General features: G+C 42.0%; 1 protein-coding gene and 1 non-coding gene across 3 annotated transcripts in view; one reads left to right on the top strand and one right to left on the bottom strand.

The window, feature by feature from the left end:
- LOC101437744 (katanin p60 ATPase-containing subunit A1) overlaps positions 1-24307 on the bottom strand; it is a 52560-nt gene extending 28253 nt beyond the window's left edge. The window contains exons 1-3 of one of the 2 annotated variants that reach the window (XM_058289586.2): positions 24057-24307; positions 2779-2953; positions 1073-1230 (exon numbers count right to left, since the gene is read on the bottom strand). In XM_058289586.2, coding sequence (XP_058145569.1) covers positions 1073-1230; positions 2779-2940 — 320 coding nt within the window. In that variant the 5' untranslated portion in view covers positions 2941-2953; positions 24057-24307. Of the gene's footprint in view, positions 1-1072; positions 1231-2778; positions 2954-23952 lie in introns of both variants that reach the window. The other variant, XM_058289587.2, reaches the window with a different exon arrangement.
- On the top strand, positions 23018-23124 carry LOC111762419 (U6 spliceosomal RNA). Its single transcript, XR_002795532.2, has one exon. It is a non-coding gene; the product is annotated as a U6 spliceosomal RNA (small nuclear RNA).
- Positions 24308-27993: the final 3686 nt, after the last annotated feature.

Here is a 27993-nt window from a genome sequence, read left to right as displayed (position 1 = left end):
AAACTGTATGAACCGAGCAATGTCCTACTTCCAAGATTCTTCAACTGGTTAGAGGCCAATGAACCTGAAATCACAGTATTCTTCGTACTATAACTCCATACATTCATATATTTTCACTCACTGTTAACTGGCTGGCACATGCTAATAGGAAGTTGCATACATAACACAAAAAAAAAAAACGCCAGAGAAAAAACTAAAACTGAGAATATTTTTCATTTTTCTTTGTGAATTAAAAAAATTTTTTTTCTATTTTAGCAACAGTGTAACTTTTCTTTTTTTTTTAAAGATTTATTTTATTTCTTTTCCCCCCATTGTTGTGTGTTCGGTGTCCACTTGTATTCTCGGCAGCTGCAGGAATCTGTGTTTCTTTTTGGTTAAGTCATCTTGCTGTGTCAGCTCTCCATGTGTGTGGTGCGACTCCTGGGCAGGTTGCACTGCTTTTCTCGCACTGGGAAGCTCAATGCGGGATGCACTCCTTGCACGTGGGGCTCCTTTATGCATGGGACACCCCTGTGTGGCACAGCACTCCTTGCACGCGGCAGTGCTCAGCGTGGGCCAACTCATCACATGGGCCAGCAGTCCCTGGGTTTGAACCCTGGACCTCCCATACAGTAGGCAGACACTCTATCAGTTGAGCCACATCCACTTCCCAAGTATAACTTGATAAACAGCAGTATTCTGTGACACTTTTAAGAAACACTGTTCTAGTCTACCTCACTCACTTTACAGAGGAAAAATCTGAGGCCTTAGAAATGCTAAAGTATTTTCCCAAAGTCAGAAAGTGGCAAAGACAGAACCATATCCCAGCTATTTCAATTCTCAGTCTCATGCTTCTTTCCTAAAATAAAGTCTCCAATAGATTAAGCTCATTCACCAAAGCAAATTTTTGGCTCATTTCCACCTAAATTTTACAATTTGAAATAGGTCAGTCATATTATACAATTAGTTATAAAAGGGCCATCAGTAAAAACCTCCCTCCCTTTCCTGGCTCAGCCACCCAGTTCTCCTCCTGTATGTGCAACCACGCTGTCCATTTCTTGTGCTAATTTGTTACTTAACCAGTCCCACTTACCTTCGTTCAACTGGTACAGGCAAGGACCAGACTTCTCCCTCAGAGGCTGGAGGCTCATGCTGTGTAGCTTTCAAGGGAGTGCTCTCCAGTTTAAAGCTCTCTAGTGTTTTCATGATATCCTTAACATGTTTAGCTTCCACATTTATTTCCTGCCAGACCTAGTTTCAAAGGAGAATACGGATCTTTCAATTTCTGTAAGTAACGAATCACTGCCATGATTAAAGTACAGTCATCATTTCTTAGGGATGTTTGAAACCCCTCTTTTGACATCAGACATCCAGTCAATCATACCAAAATATATATTTTTTAATTTTAATGCAAAATTAACTGAGAAAATGAATTACTATCATGGCTAAGTAAACCATGCTGCTCACTGTGGTTCTTACTCAAATTAGGTAACAAATTGAAAAGTTAGCCATATTTTTAAAGTTGGACAAAAATAATACTTTCGCAAGTTACACTTTGATTGTTTCTATATGATCTTTAATTTACTTTTAAAATGCTGATCAGAATCCACTAAGCTATTTTATAACTCACCAATGGATCACAACCTATGGTTTGGAATATACGGCTTCAGAGGAAAAATGTCTAAATTTAAATACAACCAAGACATTTTTTTTAAAAAGCAGTCATCTCAATTTTTCAAAATGAAATATACAATATTGAAATGAAGTTTAAATTTGGGAATGTTTTGTTTTAGAAATAATTTAGTTTTTAATATCTACAAAAAAAGTTTAGACTTTAAAAATAAAAGTTCTCTGGCTTAATAAAAGGTCTTAAGTATCCTTCGGTGACCTTGAGACTTATGAAATAAATTACTTTCCCTTTCTGATAACGTAAGGGATATGGAGGGGCAGATTTACCTGAACTCAAGTTCAATGAGGTAGGATGTTTCTCCCTTTAAAGAAATTAAGGGCAATTACGGAACAATATCAAAAAAGCAGTTCAGAAGAATATGAGGGATAATAACCTTAAAGACTACTTCTACTTTCTGTACAATATAGCAAGGTTGAACCTTGCTATAAACAGCACCCTCAACTACACCTGTAAGTCTACAAACTCTACTGGTCCTCAGTGACTTAAAGCTTCTCAAACAGGATTCAAACACAGCGTGTTTTATAATGTTATATAGGGAATATGGTGCCAGTGAAGTTCAAGTGTCATTCGTGGTTTTTAACAATGGCGTAATAAAATCAACTCTAATTTTACCTGCTAAAAATCTTATCTAAGGGAAAAAAAAAACTTAAAAACCATTAATATATTTTTAATCTATTAGATTCCAATAATGAGAATAATTGAGAACTCATAAAACTGACGATAGTGAAAGTGGACTACTAGTAATTTAAGTTTTCAAATAACACTACATACAAATCCATGTAAAAAATCATAATGTGTATGTGCACAAAGCATTTCCAACTACTTAAACCTTTTTTTTGTTTTTAATTTGATTATTGCTCTTTTGAGTATTAAACCAGGGATTCCTAACCTTTTTTGTTCCATGGACCCCTTCTGCCAGTCAGGTGAAAACCATGGACTCTTTACTAAGTCCCCACTATGCTGTGTATTATTTAATGAATACACCATATTGGCACCAACAGTCCCCACAAGAATAATGTTTTTTTAAAAATTTCAATTCAAGTTCATGAACCCCTGGTTAAGAACCCCTGACTTAAACCACCAAAACAGACAGCTGACATGCCTCTTACCTGCTGCCATTTCTGCTGGAGGTATGTGTCCTTGACAGAATATAGATACTTGTTCATCTGGTCAAGGACTCCCTGATAATAGACCATTGCAGAGTCATAATTTCCCAGCAAAGCATATTCACGAGCCAATTTGACGTTCTCACTAATCATAAGAAGACTCATGCTCAATTAGAAGCTAAAAAAAGAAAGAGAAGCATTTTCATATTACATGTCTCTTAAAAATAAGCACTACAAAGAGTTTTTAAAAAATATTCTCTCCAGGGTTCCCACAAGTAGCTCAAATCATGCACACTGCACTTTCCAGCCTCTGCCTTTGCTCACGCCACTCCCACCCCTTCAAAGAAGCGTCTCCTCAGTTCCCACACCTGAAAGGCCAACTCAGATGGCAGTTATCCCTGAGTGTCTAACCCTGAAGTCCCCAGTTCAACATAAACTCTCCCTCTTTCAAAATCCCTTGGCACTGTACTGTGACTTTTCATCTCAAGACACTTATCCTTTGAATTAGAGTTGCTTACACCTGCCCTAGCTCTACCCGACTAAATTCTGAAAGCAGGACCTGTACCTGACTGGGTGACGCTGTCCTCAGTGCACAACACACAAGTCTTACTAAACACCTGCAAAATGAATGGTCAGTACTATATGACATATGAAAGGCAGTGTGGAAGAGCAGAAAGCACACGTTTGAATGTTACAGAAATCTTGCTTAGAATTATAAATCTGCCACCTTGAGCAAAAGTTCCTTTTCAAAGCCAAAGTTTTAAAATCTGTAATAATGAAGTGAAAACTGGAACTCAAACAGATACCTGTACACCAGTATTCATAGCAGCATTAGTCACAATAGCCAAAAGGTAGAAACACCTCAAGTGTCCATCAATAGATGAATGGATAAACAAAATGTGCATATATACAATGGAATTCTATCCAACCATACTAAGCAGGAATGAAATTCTGATACATGCTATAATATAAATGAACCTTGAAGACATCATGTTGGGTGACAAAGCGAACACAAAATGAAAATTATTGTATGATTCTACTTATATGATTCCACTTAAATGAACTATCTAGAATAGGCAAATTCATAGAGATGAGAAGTGGATTAGAGGTTACCAGGATTTGGGGTGATGAAAAAGTTTTGGTAAGAGATGGTGGCAATATTGGCACAATACTGTCAGGGTTGTTAACATCACTGAAGTGTACTCTTAAAAACAGTGAATAAGGTCAAATGTAAGTATGTGCTAACGGTTGGACCTGATGGTAATACATTATAATGAATGTATCAAAACTATTTATGGATGCGATTGTGGCTGAAACAACTAGTCTAGGAAGATTAATGTTAGTTGGAGGACAGCAGGAGGATAATATGGGGAATGCATTAACAATGATTTTGGCAGTAGATGAGGACTGTGATCAACAAAACTGTAATGTTCCACTACAGGGTAATAAGAATGTGATGATACATGGGAAAAATATAACTAATTTATGGACTATCATTAACGCTGTAATGTTTTGGTAGCAAAAGCAAAACACATATATATATAATATATATTCATATATATTAATTCTAAAGGTAAAAAAAGAATATAGGGATTGGTTTTATGAGCTATGAATACAACTAAGCATTTTTTTCTCTTTTTCATTTTCTCATTACTAAGACCTTGACTACATCATTTAATTAATCTTTGCTCATCAGTATATCCTTCTAACCACCAGAGGAACAATTGAGTTAGCAGTTGGAATTAGATGAGATAAAAGTGCCTTAAGGGGAGTAGATGTAGCTCAGTTGGTTGAGCACCTGCTTCCCATGCACAAGGTCCTAGGTTCAATCACCAGTACCTCCTTTTAAAAAAAAGTGCCTGTAAAAGAACTTTTTTAGGAGTAATGTTTCCATAACTTGTTGAGCTGGTTTTTGTTCTTTTATTTTTGTTACTATGAAATAAAAAGTTGTTTAAGAAAATTTTCTGGGGCGGCAGACTTGGCCCAGTGGTTAGGGCGTCCGTCTACCACATGGGAGGTCCACGGTTCAAACCCCGGGCCTCCTTGACCGGTGTGGAGCTGGCCCATGCACAGCGCTGATGCGCTCAAGGAGTGCCATGCCATGCAGGGGTGTCCCCCGTGTAGGGGAGCCCCATGAGCAAGGAGTGTGCCCCATAAGGAGCGCCGCCCAGCGCGAAAGAAAGTGCAGCCTGCGCAGGAATGGTGCCGCACACACGGAGAGCTGACACAACAAGATGACACAACAAAAAGAAACACAGATTCCTGTACCGCTGACAACAGAAGTAGACAAAGAAGACGCAGCAAAGAGACACAGAGAACAGACAACCGGGGTGGGGGGGGGGAGATAAATAAATAAACAAATCTTTAAAAAAAAAAAAAAAAGCCCCAGAGAAGAGTTAGAGGACTGTAGTACCTGGGGGAGCACCAAATCAAGAGAAAGTCTTCTTAAGTTATAGTTTCTTGCTGCACCCTGGCTGGTCCCTGCTCTACCCCTCACTGGCTTGAAGGGCTGGTCTGCACTTGCAATGCAAATCTCTGGTCCCAGGTTAAGTGAGAGCAGAGTAACCCTTCTGCACATACTGGGAGAGTGTTTGTCTGGCCCAATATGTCTGGTGGAAGCCTGAGGGACTTGCCATTTTAGGACTTGCCCTGCGTGTAGAAGGAAGCACACAAAGCTCTTTTTCAGGACACGTGGAGGGCACTCCTGTCATGCTGCCTGGACAAGGGATTGCTAGCTCCAAGAATTACAGTGAGTGCAGGGGCTAGGACCAGGAGGAAACTTTTTCCTAGGGAAGAGGGGACACTCCTATCCTATAAAGGGAGGAATTCCTAGGGCCAAAGGCACAAGCCCAAGGCAAGACGCACAAGAAGAAAGGACAAGGGAGGGCCCCTACACTTTGGCCTGGAGCTAAACTCCTGTAATTATAAACTCTAAAATAAGGAACTTGCACAACCCGCAAAGATTGGGAAAGGTGTTTTCCCTTTTCCCTTGCTTTTTTGTTAACTTCTGGCATTCAAGGAAAGCTCTACAAGCACTAGCTGAATACAAGCTGAAAGGAAGAGTCTAAATCCCAGCAAAAACACATCAAAATATCAAAATGTCCAGGTTTCAACTCAAAAAAAAACATACAAAGAAAGAGGAAGTGATGGCTCAGACAAAGGAGAATATTAAAGTGTTAGTAACCATGCAGGGAGGATCAGACCTCAGACATTCCAGATAAAGACTTAAAAAAAATAAAGACTAAATATGCTCAAAGAGCTGAAAGAAAACGTGGACAAAGAACTAAAGTAAATCAGAAAAATGACAGATGAACACAAAGAAAATATCAACAGGGAGATGGAAGTGGTTCAACAGCAGATTGGAGCTAGCTCAAGACTCTTTAATTCAGATCATCCAGTTTGAGGAACAGAAAGAAGAATGAAGAAAACTGAACAGAGCCTGAAGAACCTGCGGGATACCATCAAGTGTATCAATATATGCACTGTGGGAATCCCAAAAGGAAAAGCGAGAAAGGGGTAGAGATTATTCAAAGAAATAATGAAGACATTCCAAACTTAACAAACAAGACTACACACATCCAAGATGCTCAAAAACTCCAAATGAGATAAACTCGAATAGAACCATGCCACACCACGACACTACGGAAGGAAGTGTCAACTTCGACCACCACACCTCTGACGTCAGAGGTGACACTGTTAACTCATGGGGTATGGGCTGAAAACCCAAGGGCATAACCTAACCATTCCAGTAAAGCCTCAGAAAGAGAAAACATTGGGAAGGCATACACTGCCTTAAAGGATGCCGCTTCTGCCAGTAGCAGAATGCTGACCCATGCCCAATTATGGGCTAGATTTATTTAATTCCTACCATTGGGATGCTATCACAAGCTGCCTACCTCTGCTGAGAACAAAAAAAGCCGTTACATCAGACTATGAACAAACTAACATTAGATATCTAGGCTACATATCTCCTGAGAAATGCTCCCACAAATGCTAGCAGAACACTCTTTCTGGGCTTCTAGGTTCTTGGCTTATGTTGCATAAAAGACTTTGTATTATCAGCCAAAGGGGTGTTGATGCAAAGTATAAGAAATCCGTTGGCTTTTATAAAGAGCATTTATTTGGGATAAAAGCTTACATTACAAGATCCTAAAAAGGCCAACTCAAGGTACCATAAGAGAGTTTCTAACCAAGTCAGCTGCCATGTGCTGAAGCAAGATGGCAAGTGATCACTGCCTGGTCTCTTCTCTGTGTTTATTCATTGCGTCTTCTTTGTCCGCTTCTGTTGTCAGGGGCATGGGAATCTCTGTTTCTTTTTGTTGAAGGGAAACTGTTTCTTTTTGTTGTGTAATCTTGCTGCATCCGTGCGGGCCGCGCCATTCTTAGGCAGGCTGCACTTTCTTTCGCGCTGGGCAGCTCTCCTTACGGGTGCACTCCTTGCGCGTGGGGCTCCCCTCTGCGGGGGACACCCCTGCGTGGCAGGGCACTCCTTGCATGGATTAGCACTGTGCGTGGGCCAGCTCCACACAGGTCAAGGAGGTCTGGGGTTTGAACCGCGGACCTCCCATGTGGTAGGCGGACGCCCTAACCACTGGGCCAAGTCCACTTCCCTCCGTCCTTCTTCTTAAGGCTCCATGGGCCCAGCTTCTTCCTATCTCAGCTGTAGGCTGGCACAGGGCTTGTTTTTTCCAGGCCTTCTCACTGCTCAGATGCTCTGTTCTCTTCAGCTTCAATGAGGCAAATGGATCATCCCTCTTCCCGGAACTTGGGCTGAAACAGCCTTCTCCTTTCTGTCATATGGCAGGGCTGAAATGACCAAGTTCTCTCCTCTCCCATGTGTCTTCTTGAGTGAGTGTCCATTTATATCAGCCCACTAAGGGGGCGGGGACTCAACCAGAGTCATGCCTTACTGACATGGTCAAATCAAAAGCCCTAGATTGATTTAATGAAGTAAATTAGAAAACCTCTGAATTTAACATAATCAAAGGGTACCATACCCAGAGGAACAGACCAGTTTACAAACATAATCTTTCTCTTTTCTGGGGGGATTCATAAACAATATCAAATTGCCATAGCACTTAGGACACACCATAGGGTAGGCAAGGGAGGAAAGAGTCAGGGAAGCAGATGTGGCTCAAGTGACTGAGTGCCTGCCAACCACATAGGAGGTCCCAGGTTCAATTCCCCATGCCTCCTGGAGAAGAGGAGCAAGAAAGCAAGTTGGTGCCACCGGCAGGTGCAGCGAGCTAATGCAACAAGATGATGCAACAAGGAGACAAAGAAGACAGACAATGAGAGACACAACAAAGCAAGGAGCTGAGGTGGCTCCACCTTCCCAATGCCTCCTAAAGAGAAGACAAGCAAACACAGAGAGCACACTGCGAACAGACACAGAGAGCAGACAGCGAACACAAAACAATGAGGGGGGGATAAATAAAAAAATAAATCTTTAAAAAAAAACAAAAAACAAGGAAACCAGAAGAGTACACAATCTGAGACAGACTGCGGGCATGCTGCAGTGCCCTTAAATGAGCCCATTTAGAGAGGAAGGTAGAGCAAGCCTGCAACCTCTTGGTGGGATTATTTGTTTTTGTTGCCCAAGGAGCTGATATTGACATCATGCTCAAGATAGCAACTTTCAAAAGTATGTAACCATTGCCCACAATGATTCTAAACACAGCCTCTATGCAAGCGGCTATATATGAGTATGGCTGCTACAAAACTGCAGGCACCTGGCTATTCTCACCTCACGCCCAAAAGGGAACCTGCACCTTATTAAAACCTGACTGCTGAATCTACATTCCAGATAAAGACACTGAAATGAATAAACCCTTAGGCCACTTTTTGCAGTTTTTGGGACCAACTCATCCTGGTCCCAAAGGGAGGCTTGGTTTGCAGGGTGGGGTAGCTGCTGGCAAACGCTGTTGATGAATTTAACAGTTTTAAGTTCTTTTATGATTCCCAAAAAGAAAAATATTCTCTTTTGAACTAATACATTCCTGTGGGTTTGAGATCCTTTTGACTGGATTATTTTGGTGAGGGGTGACTCAGGTTGATATAAATAGAGTGTTGCGAGCATGCTTAACACAGAGAAAAGAATCTGCCATATTTGATCATGCTGTGTGAGAGAAAGGACTCCAGGTTCACCCAAAGCTGAGCTCATGGAGAGAAGCCCCAAGAGGCCCAAGGAGCCAAGGCCCAGGGAAAGATGACTGACTGGCACAGCTAAGTTCAAGGAGAAAGTACAGAGGGACCAGCAGACCAGCCTGCATGACAGCCACATGGCAAGACTCTAGGGAAAACATCTAGACATGTCAGCCTCGGAACTGTAAGCTATAACCCTTGATCTAGACATATCAGCCTCGGAACTGTAAGCTTTTACCCTAATAAATTTCCCATTATAAAATCTACCCCAGTTTTGATATTTCTGCATCAGCAGCCCTATGGCAAACTAAGACCATGAGCCTTCTAGGTGTTGTGGCAATTGGACATACTCTATGTACTTGTATATACTGTTGGTGTGGGTTCTGTCTCCAGAGCTCCTTAAAAAGGGAGAACAGTTTTACAAGCTATACTCCCCACCCTTCCCACGGCCATGCAGAAGGCGGGGCACATGAGATTGGAAGGGTCGATCAAGGGAGTACATGATGTGCTACACAGAGTATACCCCCAACCTCCCTGAGGACTGATCTCACCCCAGTCCTCCTCTTCCTCCTCCTCAGACATACCCATGATACCTTGGAAGCATGCTGAGCTTTGGCTGTATTAACCTTGGGTGCAGTCTCACCCAAGCACATCTCATTTTGAGAAGTGAGCATACCCAGATGTTTTCCTAATACTTGCACACAAGCCCCTGGCACTTAGCCACCTTTGTCACTTAACAATATATATCATCTGTAGAGCGGCTGGCGTAGAAGTGAACATATGCAAGTGAACTTCTTGTCATTTCACTGTACTTCAAGGAGTATCTGCAGGTCTCTCTACATTCCCCTAACACATGTTTCTAGACTCATCACTCGGGCATTTAGTGCCTCTTTCTTCAGAATTGCAACCAGTGCCACTGTTGGGAGGTTTGGGGCAATCCCAGCTGTATCTTCCCCTATATTTCTTCTTTTGGGATGAGCCCTGTTGCTTGCTCAGTAGGATGCAACATACATGCTAGAAAATGGATGAAACCTGAAATCTAAATCAATAAATCAAACTAAGTCGAATGAAATAAGCCAGACAGACACAGACAAATATCGTATGATTCCACTTACATGAGATATCTAGACTAGGCAGTCACAGACACAGAAAGATCTGAGGTTACCAAGGGAAAGAGTAAATGTTTATTATATTCAGAGTGATAAAAAGTTTTGGAAATGATGGTGGTGACTGTGATTATATTCAAAATATTGTGAATATAATTAATTTCCCTGAAGTGTACACTTAAAACGGTTAAAATGGTATACAACAATTAACTCAAAATGAATCAAAGACCTAAATACGAAAGCTAGGACCATTAACTACAAGAAGAAAATGTAGGGAAGCAGACTTGGCCCAATGGACAGGGCTTCCGCCTACCACATGGGAGGTCCGTGGTTCAAACCCTGGGCCTCCTTGACCCATGTGGAGTTGGCTCATGCACAGAGCTGATGCGCGCAAGGAGTGCCCTGCCACACAGGGGTGTCCCCGCGTAGGGGAGCCCCACATGCAAGGAGTGCATCCCATAAGGAGAGCAGCCCAGCGCGAAAGAAAGTGCAGCCCGCACAGGAATGGCACCGCACACACGGAGAGCTGACACAACAAGATGATGCAACAAAAAGAAATACAGATTCCCAATGCCACTGATAAGGACAGAAGCAGTCACAGAGGAATGCGCAGCAAATGGACACAGAGAGCAGACAATGGGGGGGTGGGGAAAAAAAATAAAAATGAAAAAAGAAGAAAATGTAGGGAAACATCTTAAAGATCTTGTAGGTGGTGGTTTCTCGAATCTTACACCTGAAGCATGAGCAACAAAAGAAAAAATAAATGGGACCTCCTCAAAATTAAACACTTTCATACTTCAAAGGACTTTGTCAAATGACTCAAACAGACATTTGTCCAAAGAAGAAAAACAAATGGCAAAAAACACATTAAGAAATGTTCAATATCACTAGCGATTAGGGAAATGCAAACCAAAGCTACAATGAACTCTTTTCACACATACCAGAATGGCAACTATGAAAAAGACAGAGAACTGTAACTGTTGGAGAGGATGTGGAGAGATAGGAACACTACACTTCTTCACTCTTGGTGGTGTAGGAAAGGGTTAAGTTTAATTTTCACACAAAGGGGAAGCCAGAGCTGGGCTCTACTGTTGGAGGAGGGAGGGAAAGGGGTTCTAGCGGCTGTGGTGCGACAAGAATTTGAAAAGTGGCGCCAAAGCAGGGGCAGGGCCAAAGTGAGGGCAGGGCCAAAATGAGGGGAGCCAATGGTGAAAAGCAAGGGCAGGGCCAAAAGTGAAAGTGGCACCAAATTTGAAAAGCTTGAGAGGAATGAAAGCAGCCCCCAGACCACCCAGGAGCAGGGATTCAGAGCAGAACCGTGTAAGTTAGTTGGATCTCTCGGATAGGCTGTAACCCCTGAAGCAGCCAATCAATGGGGAACAGGGGAGAGGCCTGCGTGTTAGGTGTAGGTTATAAATATCACTGTTTATTGTTTGGTGCACCAGCCATTTTATCCAGGTCAAGCGCCCATTCTTGTAAGATTGTTAATAAAACTATTTTCTCCACAATCGGGTGAGCCTTTGTTCCCTTACAGGTATAGCTTTCTTTCTAACAGTGGGACCGTAGAATGGTACAGCCACTGTGGAGGACTGTTTGGCAGTTCCCAAAGAAGTTGAATATAGACTTCCCACAACCCTGCAATACCACTACTGGGTATATACCCAGAAGAACTGAGAGCAGCGACTCGAACAGACAACTGCACACTGATGACTATAGCAGCATTATTCACGATTGCAAAAAGATGGACTGATGTAAACAGTCCAGGTGTCCATCAACTGATGAATTGATAAACTGTGGTACAGACACACAATGGAATATTATGCAGCTGGAAGAAGAAATGAAGTCATGAAGCATATGAAAACATGGATGAACTTGGAGGACATTATGTTGACTGAAGCATGCCAAACACAGGACAAATGGTTTTACAATACTGTATGACTGTGCTATTATGAACTAAATATATTGTGTAATCTCAAGGAGTTAATAACTAGAATACAGGTCACCAGAAAACAGAATGAGGTTAGAGAATGGAAAGATGAGGGCTGACCTGTGCAAAACTGGTAAAAAGGTTATATGTTAATTTTTAGAAATGAATAGACAAGGTGAAAGCACAACATAGTGTTTGTAACTGGCAATGCTATTATATGGGTATGGGTGGTTGAAAAGGAAAGTCTAAAGTCATGTATGCTTCTAGAAGGAAAGCTAAAAAGTGTAATGTACAGCATAGTAAAACCTCATGTGAAATATGAATACAGGTAATATTGCATACATGACTTTTTCTTTGAAACTGAACAAATGTACATTAATGTTATGAGAAGTTAATATCAGGCAAAGAAAAAAAGAAACATGCTAAGTGAAAAAAAAACAAACACAAAGTACTACATATTGTATGATTCCATTTATAAAAAATGTAAGTATAAATTAACTTATAAAGATGAAATTAGATTAGTGGTTATGCAGGGCTGGGAAAAGAGAGGGATTGAGAGGTGATTGCTAAAAGGTATGGAGTTTTGGGTTTTTTTGGAGTAATAAAATGGTTCTAAAATTTTTTGTGGTGGTGAATGCACAACAGTGTGACTACTGAAAGTCAGTGATTGTACACTTTGGATAGCTTTTATATGGTATGTGAATGTATCTCAATAAAACTTCTTTTAAAAGGGGAGGATGGATGTAGCTCACTGGTTGAGCACCTGCTTCTCAAGTACAAGGTAGTGGGTTCAATCCCGGTACCTCCTAAAAAAGGGAAAGGGGGACATTTTAAGGCAGGGATTCTTAACTTTTTTTGTTCCATGGACCCCTCTGCCAGTCAGGTGAAAACCATGGACCCATTACTATTAATAAGTGCACACTATACTGTATTTTATTTAATAAATACATCACACCTGTACCAACACATCCCCATAAAAATAATGTAAGCTCACAGACCCCTTGTTAAGAACCCGTTATAAGTTTTTTTAAAAAAAAGTTAAAATGGGAAACTTTATTCTATATATTTTACCACAATAAAAATATTAAAAAATAAACAACAAAAAAGAAGTCAATACCACAAACCAGAGGTCATACCATATGTCAGTACCACATGGTCTCTTATGCTTCTGTGCACCTTAGGTTACATGATTATACCCAAGAAAGTTCTTAGGAAAGATCAGAACCCAGGCTGAGGATCCCAGAACAGCAGGACTGGGGGAGGAGACATTATCAAAATAACTGAGAGAGGGAAGCGGCTGTGGCTCAATCAGCTGGGCTCCCGTCTACCATACGGGAGGCCCTGGGTTCACGTCCCAGGGCCTCCTTGTGAAGGCAGGCTCGCTCGCACACTGCGGAGTGGTGCACGGCCTGCAAGCGCCACGGAGAGCCGACTCAGTAAGGTGACGCAACGAAAAGGGAGACAATGGGAAGCGGACTTTGGTCCAGTGGTTAGGGCGTCCGCCTACCACATGGGACATCCGGGGTTCAAACCCCGGGCCTCCTTGACCAGTGTGGACCAGGCCCAAGCACAGTGCTAATGTGCACAAGGAGTGCCCTGCCATGCAGTGGTGTCTGCCATGTAGGGGAGCCCCATACGCAAGGAGTGTACCCCGTAAGGAGAGGCGCCCAGCGCAAAAGAAAGTGCAGCCTGCCCAAGAATGGTGCCACACATGGAGAAGTGACACAACAAGATGATGCAACAAAAAGAAATACAGATTCCCGGTGCCGCTGATAAGGATAGAAGTGGTCACGGAAAAACACACAGGGAATGGACACAGAGAGCAGACAACTGGGGAGAGGGGAGGAAGGGGAGAAAAATTTAAAATAAATCTTTAAAAAAAAAGGGAGACAAGTAAAAACACAGAAGAGCGCACAGCGAATGCACACAGCAGACAACAAGAAAGCTGCAAAGTGGGGGTGAAATAAATAAAAATAAAATACAGACACACAGAAGAATGCACAGCAAACGGACACAGAGAGCAGACAGCAACAAAGCTGCAAGGGGGCAGGAGGAATAAAAAAAAAACTGAGAGTGTTTACAAATACCACATACTTACCACACCTTACCACTTTAAGACTAAACATAACTAAGCATCAATTCAAGAAAAAGACTCACAAAATAAACGAAAAGTACTAAAGGGAAAAAAATAAACACAGAAATCTAAACAAAAAAAAAAGTTCTTTACAAAATTAAAATCTGGCTCTTACAACAACAACAAAAAATAAAAACAAAAAAAACAAATCTCTAGCAAGACTGGTTAAAGAAATAAAAAAAGGACACAGAATACAAAATGAAAAAGAGGAAATAATCAGAAACTAAAGAACACTATCTACCATTTTTAAGAGCCCCAGACTCATGTTTTTTATGGGTAAACTTTACCTAACTACTAAATAGAGAATAATTTCAAGCACATGAAAGGTGAGTCAACACATTTACACATTTCTATATGTTTCAATTAAAGGAGACGGGGTATGCCAGGTAAAACAAGGGAGTATGTGACACATTAACAGGCAATAAAAATATGTGATTATCCAAAAAAAGTTTATCCAGAAAGCAAAGGAAAAGTCATTTAAATCTCCCCCACCCTCAGATGGCCGCCTCATCTGTTCACTCGTTTTCACTCATCGTTCTCTTTCAACTGATTTTTTAATTTAGGAGACAGGGAACCAAACCAGGACCTCCCAAGTGGGAGGTGGGCACTCAACTACTTGAGCCACATCAGTTCCATTTAAATCTTTTTGTGAAGCTGGGATCAACTCAATTTCAAATCTGAATAAGAACACAAACGGAAAACAAGTACAGGCCCATTTCACTTAAGAACACAGATGTAGAAATCCTAGATAAAGTAACAGCTGATCAAATTCAACAATGAATCAAAACACACAAAAAGACATGTGTACACATGTGCAAGCACACACACACACACCAAGATCAAGAAAGGTGTATCTCAGGAATGCAAAGATGATAAAACATCAGAAAACCCATCATTGTATTTCCTCAGGCAAATGGACAAAAGGACCTTTATTAAAATGGTAAAGAACATAAAGGGCAATTCACAGAGAAAGGAAAACCCAAATGGCTAACAAGTACAGACACTAGCAATTTATGAATCTATATCAAAGCTGTGTGAGCTTTTTTACAATGACCAAACTGGGGGGGAAAAAAAACAAAAAACACAAGTAGAAAGAGACTTCCAGGAAGACGGAGGATTAGAGAGGCAGAGGTATCACCTCACTCCCAGAAAAAAAACTGGGACAGGCAGAGACTGTCTGGAGGGCTGCTCTGGGGTTCAGCACACCAGGGGAAGGGGAGACACCACCCAGAAGAGAGAAGGGTGAAGGAAAGGAGTCTCAGCTGGCTGAGAAATCCTGTGAGTAAAGCTGCAGAAGTAGCAGCAGGCACCTATCCCGACACCCTTGGAGCAAACAGCAGTATGCGACCGCAGTTAACTGTGGACGGCAGTGGCTGCAGGGGTCCTCTTTCCTAAAAAAGGGAAAAGGGAGGGACACAGCCTACAGCATATTCAGATTTTGGCCAGGGAACTTAAGTCTGCTGCACTGGAGGGTCACACACTTCCTGGCAGAAAATTTCCCAACTCTCAAGAAAGACATGAACATACATGTCTAGGAAGCACAGAGTACTCCAATTAGAATAAATCCATAAGAGACCTACCCCAAGACACACAATATTCAGAATGCCAAAGACAAAGAGAAAATTCAGAAAGCTGCAAGGAAAAAGCAAAACATCTTGTATGAGAGGCATCCAATAAGGCAGTGTGGATTTCTCTTCAAAAACCACAGAGGCAAGAAGGTAGAGGTATGATATAATTAAGGTAATGAAGCCGGCTAGTAAGATAAGAGATCAATAGATAGGTCTGGAATCTGGCAAGACGTCCACATCAATAACTCCCAAAATCGCCCACAAGATTCTGTCATTCAAAAGATTTTCTCCAGAAGTCAGAAGCCTCAGATATTCCCCAAGGACTTTATCATTGAGCCCTCATGGGGGATTGATGGCGGCTGGGGGGGGGGGGGGGGAGAATCAATCAGAACAGCAAACAGCTGGAACTTCTCCTAAGCCATTAGCAAAGGGGTGGAATAATTAACAGTTCAAAAAGCAAAGCAGGTGCAAGGTCTGAATTCGAGCTCTCGCTCTGGACCCGTTACTGCCCTCTGTTCCCTGCTCTTGCCATTTTTCCTCTCCCACGTAGCCAAGCAAGTAAACCTGGGCATTTATAATCTATAATGGGAAATTGTAGTCTGTAAATGAGCCCTCTTTATCACTTTTCAGCCCCTTCCTTGTCACCTGGGACCCATGGTCTGTTACTTTCTCCCATTTCTTGTCCCTCCCTGCCTGAAAAAAAAATTACTGGCCTAACTCACCTGACATGCTCTTGAAATTCATTTCTGCAGCATAGTCAAGAACCTATACAAAATCCAGTAACAGTAATGAGAAAGAAAAACTGCCAGCCAAGAATTCTTGATCTGGCAAAAGAGTCCTTCAAATATGACAACTCTCCAGGAAACACTAAAGGGAGTTCTGCAGCCAGAAAATATAGAAGAGAGAGGGAGGCTAGGACAAGATTGCAGAAGACTATCAGAAAGGGTAACCAAAAAGATAAAAAGATGGACAAAAATGAGGTATGACATTAAAGCCAAAGAATAAAATGGGTAAAGTAATGCCTTTATAGTAATAACACTGAATGTTAATGGATTAAACTCTCCAATCAAGACAAAGGCTGACAGAATGGATGAGAAAACATGATACATATATGCTATTTGCAGGAGACTCACCTTACCCCAAGGATAAAAACAGACTGAAAGTGAAAGACTGGAAAAGATATTTCACAGAAATAGGAACCAAAAGAGAACAGGGGTAGCTATACTGGTGTCAGACAAAATAGACTTTAAATGCAAAAAAGTGATGAGATGCAGAAAGCCATTATATATATTAATAAAAGGGACAATCCACCAGGAAGGAGTAACAACTATAAATATCTATGCACCTAACTAGGGTGCCCCAAAATACACGAGGCAAACTCTGGCAAAACTGAAAGGAGAAACATCCATCGCTACAATAAGAGTTGGACACAGCAACATGCCGCTTACATCAAAAATAGAAAAACTAGGGGAAGTGGACTTGGCCCAATGGATAGGGCATCCGTCTACCACATGGGAGGTCTGCAGTTCAAACCCCAGGCCTCCTTGACCCGTGTGGAGCTGGCCCATGTGCAGTGCTGATGCATGCAAGGAGTGCCCTGCCATGCAGGGGTGTCCCCCACGTAAGGGAGCCCCACGCACAAGGAGTGTGCCCCGTAAGAAGAGCTGCCCAAAGCGAAAGAAAGTGCAGCCTGCCCAGGAGTGGCACCGCACACATGGAGAGCCAACACAGCAAGACAACGCAACAAAAAGAAACACAGATTCCTGATGCCACTGATAAGGATGGAAGTGGTCACAGAAGAACACACAGCGAATGGACACAGAGAGCAGATAACGAAGGAGGGGGGCAATAAATAAAAAATAAATATTAAGAAAAAAGAAAAAGAAAATAGGGAGCAGGTGTGGCTCAAGTAGTTAAGCACCTGCTTCCCACATGTGAGGTCCCCCTTTGGTTGCCAGTGCCTCCTAAAACAAAACAAAACAAAAAACACAAACAAGCAAACAAATGAAAAAAACCAATTCAGGGGAGCTGATACAAGGTACCAGGTTCACTCCCTGGCCCTTGGTACCTCAAAAACAAAAAACAAAAATCAAAAAACAAAAAACTAGACAGAAAATCAACAAACAAGGAAACAGAGAACTTGAACAATATGATAAATGAGCTGGACCTGACAGGTATATACAGAACAATGCATCCCAAATCAGCAGGTTATACATTCTTTTCTAGTGCTCATGGATCTTTCTCCAGAATAGACCACATGTTGGGCCCAACACAGCTCTCAATAATTTAAGATTGAAGTTATACAAAGCACAGTCTCTGACCATAATGAAATGAAGCTAAGAAATCAATAATAGGCAGGAAAGGGGGAAATGTGCAAATACATGAAGGTCAAACAACACACTCCTAAACAGTAAGAGGGTCAAAGAAGAAACTGCAAGAGAAATCAGTAGATATCTCAAGACAAATGAAAACAAAAACACAACTTACCAAAATTTATGGGATACAGTGTGCTGAAAGGGAAATTTATAGCCTTAAATGCCTGTATTAAAAAAGAAGATGGGAATGGACATGGCTCAAGTGGTTGAGTGCCTGATTCCCACATGGGAGGTCCTGGGTTCAGTCCCTGGTACCCCCTAAAAAAAAAAACAAAACCAAACAACAAGCCAACAAAGGAAAGAACCAACTCAAGGGAGCCAATGTGGCTCAGTGGTTAGGCATTGGCCTCCTACCTATGAGGTCCTGAGCTCAATCCCCGGCCTTGGGACCTCCTTAAAAAAAAAAGCACTAAAATCAAAGACCTAACTGAACAACTGGAGAAACTAGAAAAAGAACAGCAAACCAGCCCCAAAGCAAGCAGAATGAGAAAAATAACAAAGACAAAGCAGGGAAGTGGATTTGGCTCAACGGACAGAGTGTCCACCTACCACATGGGAGGTCCAGGGCTCAAACCCAGGGCCTCCTGACCCCGTGTGGTGAGCTGGCTGATGCACGCAAGGAGTGCTGTGCCACACAGGGGTGTCCCCTCCGTAGGGGTGCCCCACATGCAAGGAGTGCGCCCCATAAGTAGAGCCGCCCTGCTTGAAAAAAGCGCAGCCTGCCCAGGAGTGGCACCACACACACAGAGTTGACACAGCAAGATGACACAATAAAAAAGAGACAAAGATCCCCAGTGCCGCTGACAAGAATAGAAGCGGACACAGAAGAACACACAGCAAATGGACACAGAGAGCAGACAACTGGGGAGAAGGGGGTAGGGGGAAGAAATAAAAAATCTTAAAAAAAAAAATTAAAGCAGAAATAAATGAAATTGAGAACAAAAAAGCAAGAGAGAAAATCAACAAAACTGTAAGCTGGTTCCTTGTGAAAATAAAATTGACAAACCCTTAGCAAGACTTGCAAAGAAAAAAAGAGTAAAATCGGGAATGAAAGGGGGGACATTACAACTGACCCCCAGGAATTAAAAGGTTCATAAGAGGATATATGAGATACTATATGCCAACAAATTAAACAACCTAGATAAAACAAATTCTTAGAAATGCACAGTCTGCATCAACGCTACAAGAAATACAGGAACTCAACAAACTAATCACAAGGGACCGAATCCATCATCAAAAATCTCCCAAAAAAGACAAGTCCAGGCCCTGATGGCTTCACAGGTGAATTCTACCAAACATTTACAGAAAAATTAATACCAATCCCATTTAAACTCTTCCAAAAAATTGAAAAGGAGGGAAAATTACCCAACACATTTTGTGACCCCAACATATGAGTGGCTTGGAAGTGGATCCTCCCTCAGTTGAGCCTTGAGATGATTTGAGATGACTGCAACCCTGGCTTAGAGCTTCCTGAAAGATCTGAGTCAGAGGCATCCAGTTAACCCTTGCCCAGATTCCTGACCCAAACTATGAGATAATAAATATTTGTCATTTAAGCCATGAAATTTGGGGCTAATTTGTTACGTAGCATAAAGCTATTAACTGCGGTCTATAATAACTCAAGTCTGGGCATCTGAGGTCCGAAGCAAAAGGAAAAAATACCCATAGACTAAATAGTCCCTCCCTGAAATCATGGCCATTGATGATATTCCATTAGAATAAAAGCTTCATGGTCATGGACCTTGCCTCTCCCTTATTAACTGTTCTAGCCCAGCACTTCCAACCATGCTTGACATACAGCTGATAATCACTAAATCTGTGAATTAATTAATGAATACTTTCAGGTTTTCGTATTAACTACCAGGATTTCTTACCTGTCCAGATCCTGACCCTCTCAGCATTCTCACATTCCTTAATGCTCCACTCATCCCCAACAGACCTGGAATTATGCCTCCACTCCTTGCCTCCACTCCTTGCGTAACTACTACTGCCCTGAAGCCATCCTTGCATTACAGTGACACCTAGTCTGAGCAACAGTGTTTGAAGCATATAACTAGGGCCAGATGTTGATCTGTACATGGCTTGGATATCAAGTCAGGTCTTACCCCCTCTCCCTCTTTCCTTTTTTTTTTTTAATTTACTCCTCCCCCCCAGTTGTCTACTCTCTATTTCCACTCACTGCATATTCTTCTGTGACCGCTTCTATCCTTATCAGCAGCACCCGGGATCTGTTCCCTTTTTTTGTTGGGTCATCTTGTTGTGTCAGCTCTCCGTGTGTGCGGCGCCATTCTTGGGAAGGCTGCACTTTCTTTCATGCTGGGTGGCTCTCTTTACGGGGTGCACTCCTTGCACGTGGGGCTCCCCTATGCGGGGGACACCCCTGCATGGCAGGGCACTCCTTACGTGCATCAGCACTGCACAAGAGACCAGCTCCACGAGGGTCAAGGAGGCCCAGGTCTGAACCACAGACCTCACATGTGGTAGGTGGATGCCCTATCCATTGGGCCAAGTCTGCTTCCCTCTCCCTCTTTCCTTAATAGGCTCCCTCCATATCTTTCTTCCCCTTCCCCCAAATAAAAAATAAATAATAATTTCTTTAAAAAACACAACAAATCACACACACAAACTTAATTAAATTGTTACATACAGGTGGTCCTTGGGTTTGGGGTTTTTTCTTTCATTTTATTTTTTAAAAGATACTTCAGTTACATAAATGTCACAGAGACTATATAAGGGATGTCCATATGTCCACTCCCAACAACTCCCACATTTTCCCACACTAGCAACTTCTTTCATCAGTGTGGTACATTCATTGCAATTGATAAACACATTTTGGAGCACTGCCACTAAGCACGGATTATAGTTTACACTGTAGTTTATGCTCTCTCCCATAACTCTGTAGGTTATGGCCAGATATATAACGGTCTGTATTTCTGTTTATTTTGAGAGCCATGGATCAATGGCACCAAAGTCAAAGATGTCACTTCAGCCTTCTTCAAAAGTTTTGTGTTATGAACTTCTCTTTCTTGCTGGATAAAATTCCTTAGGAGACAATGAACTGACATTTTCTAACAGAGAGAAATATAAAGTCAATCCAAGGCCACATTATCAAGTGACCTGAAAATTTTCTAGTTATAAAAATAACAATGTGCTTCCTGAAAATAGTCAAAAAGCACCTCAGGCAAAAATAATTTTCCAGCTCCTTTAGCAGTCTCTACCCCAAGACATCCTTCTCAAATGAATGTCAACACTGCGAATTTGCAATTCTCCTCTACACAAGACTATGCCTTTACCATTGCTAAAATTACATTACAGGACAAAAATGGGCCTCACATTTGAAGAATATTTGAAGAAATGAACACATTTGAAGGAAGACTGATAAACCAAATTTTAACCACCATGAACTGTAAACACTAGCTACTGGTTCGACATTACTAGAACACTTGTAAAAGTGATACTGTCCAAAAATTCAGGCTCTTGGTTACACAAAGTATTACAGAGAAAAATAACCACAAGCTATGCCTGCTTTATCTTATAGAAAGATTTTCTTTTCCTTATTCAATCAGAACCACTCTTGCTTATATGGCTTGAGGATTTATGACTTAGAGCTAATGACTAAATTCATTTATTTAAACTAAACAAGATGCAACACAAAATTTTTAATTAATGTAAAGTCAAATTGGTACAACAACATACTTAAAACTCAATTTTACAGCAAAATATCTAGAAAAGGTGATATTTGATGCCATGTGTAATCTCCACAGAGACTTAAAATGGTTTTTACTCCTCTAGGATTAGGAAAAAGAAGTGATCCAAAAGATTGAAAAAGAATACACAACAGATCAAACTACTCGAGTTCTAAGATTTATAATCTCTCTCAAAACTACAAACCTAAGGCCCTCCCCTATTCCACACCCGAAATGGATACTTCACCCACTTAATGCTTAATTTTCTAAGGACTCTTAGGCCAGGATCTATTATATTGCAACTTTAACCATAATGTGCATAGGTCATTCATTCAAGAAATATTTAAGGAGCATCTACAGAGTTATAAGAAATTGCAGTGAAGACAAAAAAAGACAGAATTAGACCTTGAAATCTTTTAAGTTTAGTGGAAGAGATATTACTTTATTTACTCTAGATGTTCTTTTTCTTTGCTTAGTAAGAGGAGACAAGCATAGAATATTATTAAACACAGGCTAAAAAGATAACATCAATGCTGGACGCCTGAACATGTTTTTAATATATTTAAACCTATTTCCTAAAACGTATCACAAAACTCAATCTTACATCTTCTTGAAGACATTTCAATAAATGAAGTGTGTAACTTTAAAAGTGGAAATTTACTAGTAAGCAATTTTCAGAATGTCCATCCCTGGGATATGAAAGCAATCATGAGCTAATTTAAACGCAATCATTGGTGACTGAATAAGCACAATAAATGAGTGGCCCATGATCAATTATAGCATGTCATACATTTTTCTTACCTTTATAATCTTATGATAAATTACTCAAGCATGAGAAAGTTATCACTATTTAAAAAAAGCATCAGAAGACCAGGAAAAAAAATTACATATGAACTCTACTATATTATGTATTTTTAAACTTTCCCACAAAAGGACAACTGGTTCATTTCCAGCTGTAGAAATCAAAATGTAATTTAAAAAGCTATATTCAAGCCATATCAATAAATTATGCCACAAGCAAATTCTATTTAGCATCTTATCAACTTTGACCATACTGGTTTGATAGCCTATCTTTTTTAAAACAACACACACACTGCTGTAAAAAGCAACTCAAGATTCTCTAATTCTCAATATTTGGCTTATTACTAACTCTATAAAATGTAAACGCTTCTTGAATAATTAAAGCCAAACAGGAAAGTTCAACATAGCTTTTCATAATCTAGGAATACTGGAAAGTAGATCAGCACTCCCTTTAAAAGGCATGATGTGGGCCACAAAATATTAATATTAATACAACACAAAGTGCTCGCTTCGGCAGCACATATACTAAAATTGGAACGATACAGTGAAGATTAGCATGGCCCCTGCGCAAGGATGACACGCAAATTCGTGAAGCGTTCCATATTTTTTCATATATTTTTTTAATGTAATTAAAAAATAATAATAATAAATAAATAAATATTAAAAAAAAAATACAACACAAAGAATTCTGCCGTTATTTCTTGGTCTAGGGGCTCACTGATTACTAAAAGCCCCTCCATTGGAAAAGGAATAGGACTGCATATTGAGACACTTAGGACAAGTATGACCACGACGAGAAATTTCCTTGACACCATAGCGTTCCATCACTGTGACTATGAAGAAAAGAGCTATCGCACACATTCTGAGACTTGAGGAATGTTCAAGAGTAACTAAGGGTCTAACTTCAAAACGAAAAGCATAAATTCGTGTTTTCAAGAAGAGTGTATCACGGTGCTGTTAGAAGTTAGTTACTGATACATAAAAGCGGCACTTTGCGGTTAAGTGACGAAACTATTTTTGACTGAACAGCACTTAGACTCTCCATTATAAGGCCCTTAAGGATCTAAGTTTATCACTCACTTCGGCACCACATACCAAATGAAACAAACGTTCCGAGGTTAAGTTTTCTAAAAGGCGCCAAGCGGCTCTAAACGTGAAGACGTCAGCCTCCCAGGGACGACGGCTCTACAATAAACTAAATGAGTGACAACATCCTCAACAAGGTCTCACCCACCTCCCAGAATGGAGGAAGGGAAGCTGAATTCCAATGTCAAGACATTTCGGGAGGGATGGGGGGACCAATAAAAAAAAGTGAGGAAATAAAGACAGGCTCTCTCGGCCGGAGACTCCCGTAAGGACAAAAGGCCTACAGGTGGGCGCGGCAGGAGCCCCCGAAAGCCCCAGCACGGACGAGATTCCTCACGTAGGCGCCTCACCTGGGCTACAGGTGTCGGCGAAATAAGCGACGGCCCGAGCTTCGCGACAGGATGCGCAGCGGCCCCCGCCTCAGCGCCCCGCCGTCGGGAGACGCGGCACTCACCTGCGGCGGCTGCGAGGGACACCGCCCGCCGCCGGGGCAGGGCCAAGCGGGTTCCCGCCGAAAAGGGAGGGCAGCGGGCCCCACCGCCCGCACTGGCACCGGCACTGCCCACGCCAACTGCCACCACCCCGCCAGCGCAGCAGCCGCTCACAGAGAAGCTGAAGGCGAAAAAACTCCAGAGCCACTTCCGGTCCCGCGGGCGCCGGGCGACGTGCTTGCGCCTGAGATTGCGCCTGCGCAGGGCGATCGCTGGGCAAGTCAGGACGGGCTGGCAGACGCAGGCGCGCTTGCGCAAGGCTCAGGCTGAGGGGACTGGTCGGCGGGAGACTGGGCGGGGCAGGGAAGGGTTAGGTGGCCGGTGCGCCTGCGCAAACTTGCGCGGGAGGGAGTGGTCCAGTACTCCGGTGGTGGTATTACTTGGAAGACCCCACCACCTTTTAAAGTGGTTGCCCAAATTTCCTGCAACCTGTTTTGCACCACAGAGGTTAGGAATGCTTTGAGCTCGAGGGAGGGTTTAATGATAAATCATGCGTTAGTGCAGGAATTCTTATCCTTTTTTGTTCCATGGACCCCTTTGCCAGACAGGAGAAAACCATGGACAACTTACTAAGTCCACGCTCTACTGTGTGTGACTGCCTATACCACCCCTGTGCCAACATGTCCCCTCAAGAATGTTGTTTTTGAGTTTGAATTCAAGTTCACAGACCCCCGTTAGGAACCCCTGCTCTTAGAACTAGTTCTCAGGACTCCACAAGGAGAGCCCTTATCACAGAGAGCGGCTACAAGCCAGCCAACACAGACCTTCCCAAGCCTGCTCTAGAACTTCCATTTTTCTTGGCTGTCCTTCAGTCGCTGTTTGACAACACCAAACACAATTTACAGATAGGTACTCGGCAGTGCTACTGACTTCCCTAAGTGTCAAACTTAAACCCCATCCCTTATTTAAACGAATGGGGCACTTACCCTTTAGGAATACATAGTAACTACATTTCTAACATTAAAGGATCCCAGTAATTTAATGTAGATTTATGTAAATGCAGTTCAGAGGAAATGCATCCATTTATTCCATAAATATTTACTGGGCAATTACTATGTGCTGAACACTGTTGGGCACTGGAAATACTGTGGTTTAAAAAAAAAAAAAGGGGACTCATTCACCGAGGCTAAGGTCATATGAAATTTTCAAATAAGTGATAGCTGGAAAATGTGATTATTGAAATTACTTAAGTAGCTCTGAAAATTCCTAAACTAATTGAACTGCTTTTCTAAGTTTAGAAGTTTACTCTTTGTAGTTAGTTCCCTGAGGAAATTAACCAGACCTTCTCAGTTTTGCCTACAGGAACAAGATAACATATCAAAGCAAAACAGAGTGGTGTAAATCTGTAACATTTCTCAGAGACAAAAATCTCCATATCCTTCAACCCTATCATGTTCTTGGTTGTTTAAGAAAAACAAGTCCTCTAATTTTTAAAAGAATATAATGTTCAAACAACTTTTAACTTGTTGCTTTTTCAAAGTCAAAACTTGAAAAGTGTATTTTTATTTGCAAAATATTTTTTCCTTCATCTAGTAAAAAGTGAAGTAATAAAAAGAGATAAGGGGGAAACAGATTTGGCCCAACGGATAGGGTGTCCGTCTACCACATGGGAGGTCCAAGGTTCAAACCCAGGGCCTCCTGACCTTTGTGATGAGCCAGCCCACGCACAGTGCTGATGCACGCAGGGAGTGCCGTGCCACGCAGGGGTGTTCCCCACGTAAGGGAGCCCCATGTGCAAGGAGCGCACCCCATAAGGAGAGCTGCCCCACGTGAAAAATGTTCAGCCTGCCCAGGAATGGCACCGCATACACAGAAAGCTGACACAACAAGATGATACAACAGAACAAGTCACAGATTCCGGGTGCCGCTGACAATACAAGTGAACACAGAACACACAGCGAATGGACGCAGAAAGCAGACAACTGGGGCGGGGGGAGGGGAGGCAGGGAAGAGAAATAAATAAAAAATAAATCTTAAAAAAAAAATAGATAAGGGGAAGCGGACATGGCTCTCAACTGATAGAGCATCTGTCTACCAAATGGAGAATCCAGGGTTCAATCCCCAGAGCCTCTTGACCCATGTGATGAGCAGGCCCACGTGCAGTGCTGTGGTGTGAAAGGAGTGCCGTGCCACACAGGGACATCCCTGCATAGGGGTGCCCCACGCGCAAAGAGTGCACCCCACAAGGAGAAACCCTGCATGAAAAAAGCACAGCCTGCCCGGAGTGGCTCCGCACACATGGAGAGCAGACGCAGCAAGATGACGCAACAAAAAAGAGACGCAGTTTCCCAGTGCCACCAGATAATCAAGTGATGCAGAACACTCAGCGAATAGACACAGAGAGCAGACAATGGGGGGGAAGGGGAGAGAAATAAATTTCTAAAAAATAAAATAGATAAGGGCATTTGATTTAAGTCGAATGGGAAGTGTTTAGAAAGTGTATAAAAATTAAAAGAGATGGGCTTGAGTGTTGTCAAACTCACCTGTGCATTTAAACCAGGCCCCCACTGCTGTGCATGGTGCCTCTCTCTTTGAATTATTGGCTAGATTGGTTACCATGGCCCCTAAAACAATAAAAATATCTGCCCCATCTTCTGGTCATGCTGCTGAAGTAGATGGAACTGCATTGCTCTTCGGACTCCTGCAGCTCTGCCTGCCAGTGATGGCTTGTTATTGCCTCCAGACTGGCTCTGTTTCATGGTGCCAGAGAGTGTTATGCATCAACCTTGTGGAATACTGGAGCCTACTTTCCTGTTCTCTTGAGGATCAATGGTGTTGCATTATGCTGGCTGTGTGAAGGATATACCAAGTGGAGCAATAATTACTAGATCAATGTGAGTAGAACCTAAACAGAATGCAAATGGCATTATGGCCTGCTCCCATGGAGGGAAAACATGTATGGTATATGCAAACCTAGAGCTGAGATATATTAACTGCAGCTCAAATAGAAACTTGTGCATTGATTAGCATGAAGTGCTATACCTGGATATCTCATGCAAACTTGATTCATTTTCTAAGTGGTTAATGAACTTGCCTAGAGATAAAAGAATGACTCTCCTAAGTACTGCCTTTATTTTGCTTGCCATATGCTTGTCTTGTGGTTGCCTATATTGTCTTTGTGAGTTTAGGTCTAGGGATTCCTGCAAAATGAAGTGAAAATTGTCTTCACCCATGGCCACCAGGAAGAAACTGCCGAAGGTGAGACCTTTGCCCTTCTTCCTTATATAAGGAATGCTTACAAAACCTATCTTGTTAAGAATAAGAGAGAATAAACACAAGGGGGGATTTGATAGCTGGAAAATGTGATTATTGAAATTCCTTCACTTTTGCAGCTCTGAAACTTCTAAAACTTTTGAGCTGGTTTTCTGCTAATCTAAGTTTAGAAGTTTACTCTTTGGGGAAGCAGATTTGGCTCAATGAATAGAGTGTCCGCCTACCACATGGGAGGTCCAAGGTTCAAACCCAGGGACTCCTGACCCGTGTGGTGAAGCTGGCCCAAGCACAGTGCTGATGGGCTCAAGGAGTGCCCTGCCATACAGGAGTGTCCCCTGCATAGGGGAGCCCCGCACGCAAGGAGTGCACCCTGTAAGGACAGCCACCCTGCGCAAAAAAAGTGCAGCCTGCCCAAGAGTAGAGCTGCACATACGCAGAGCTGATACAGCAAGATGACGCAATGCAAAGAGACACAGATTCCCAGTGTCACTGACAAGAATGAAAGTGGACACAGAAGAACACAGCAAATGGACACAGAGAACAGACAACAGGGAGGGGAGACAAATAAATAAGAAATAAATCTTAAAAAAAAAAAAGTTTACTCTTTGCACTTCGTTCCTCGAAGGATATTAACCAGACCTTCTCAGTTTTGCGTACATGAAAAAGATAACATCTCAAAGCAAAACC

Source organism: Dasypus novemcinctus, chromosome 28, assembly GCF_030445035.2.
Source record: "Dasypus novemcinctus isolate mDasNov1 chromosome 28, mDasNov1.1.hap2, whole genome shotgun sequence".
Lineage (NCBI taxonomy): Eukaryota > Metazoa > Chordata > Mammalia > Cingulata > Dasypodidae > Dasypus > Dasypus novemcinctus.
The sequence above is the reverse complement of the archived record's forward strand: the minus strand, read 5'-3'. Positions and strand labels throughout refer to the sequence as shown.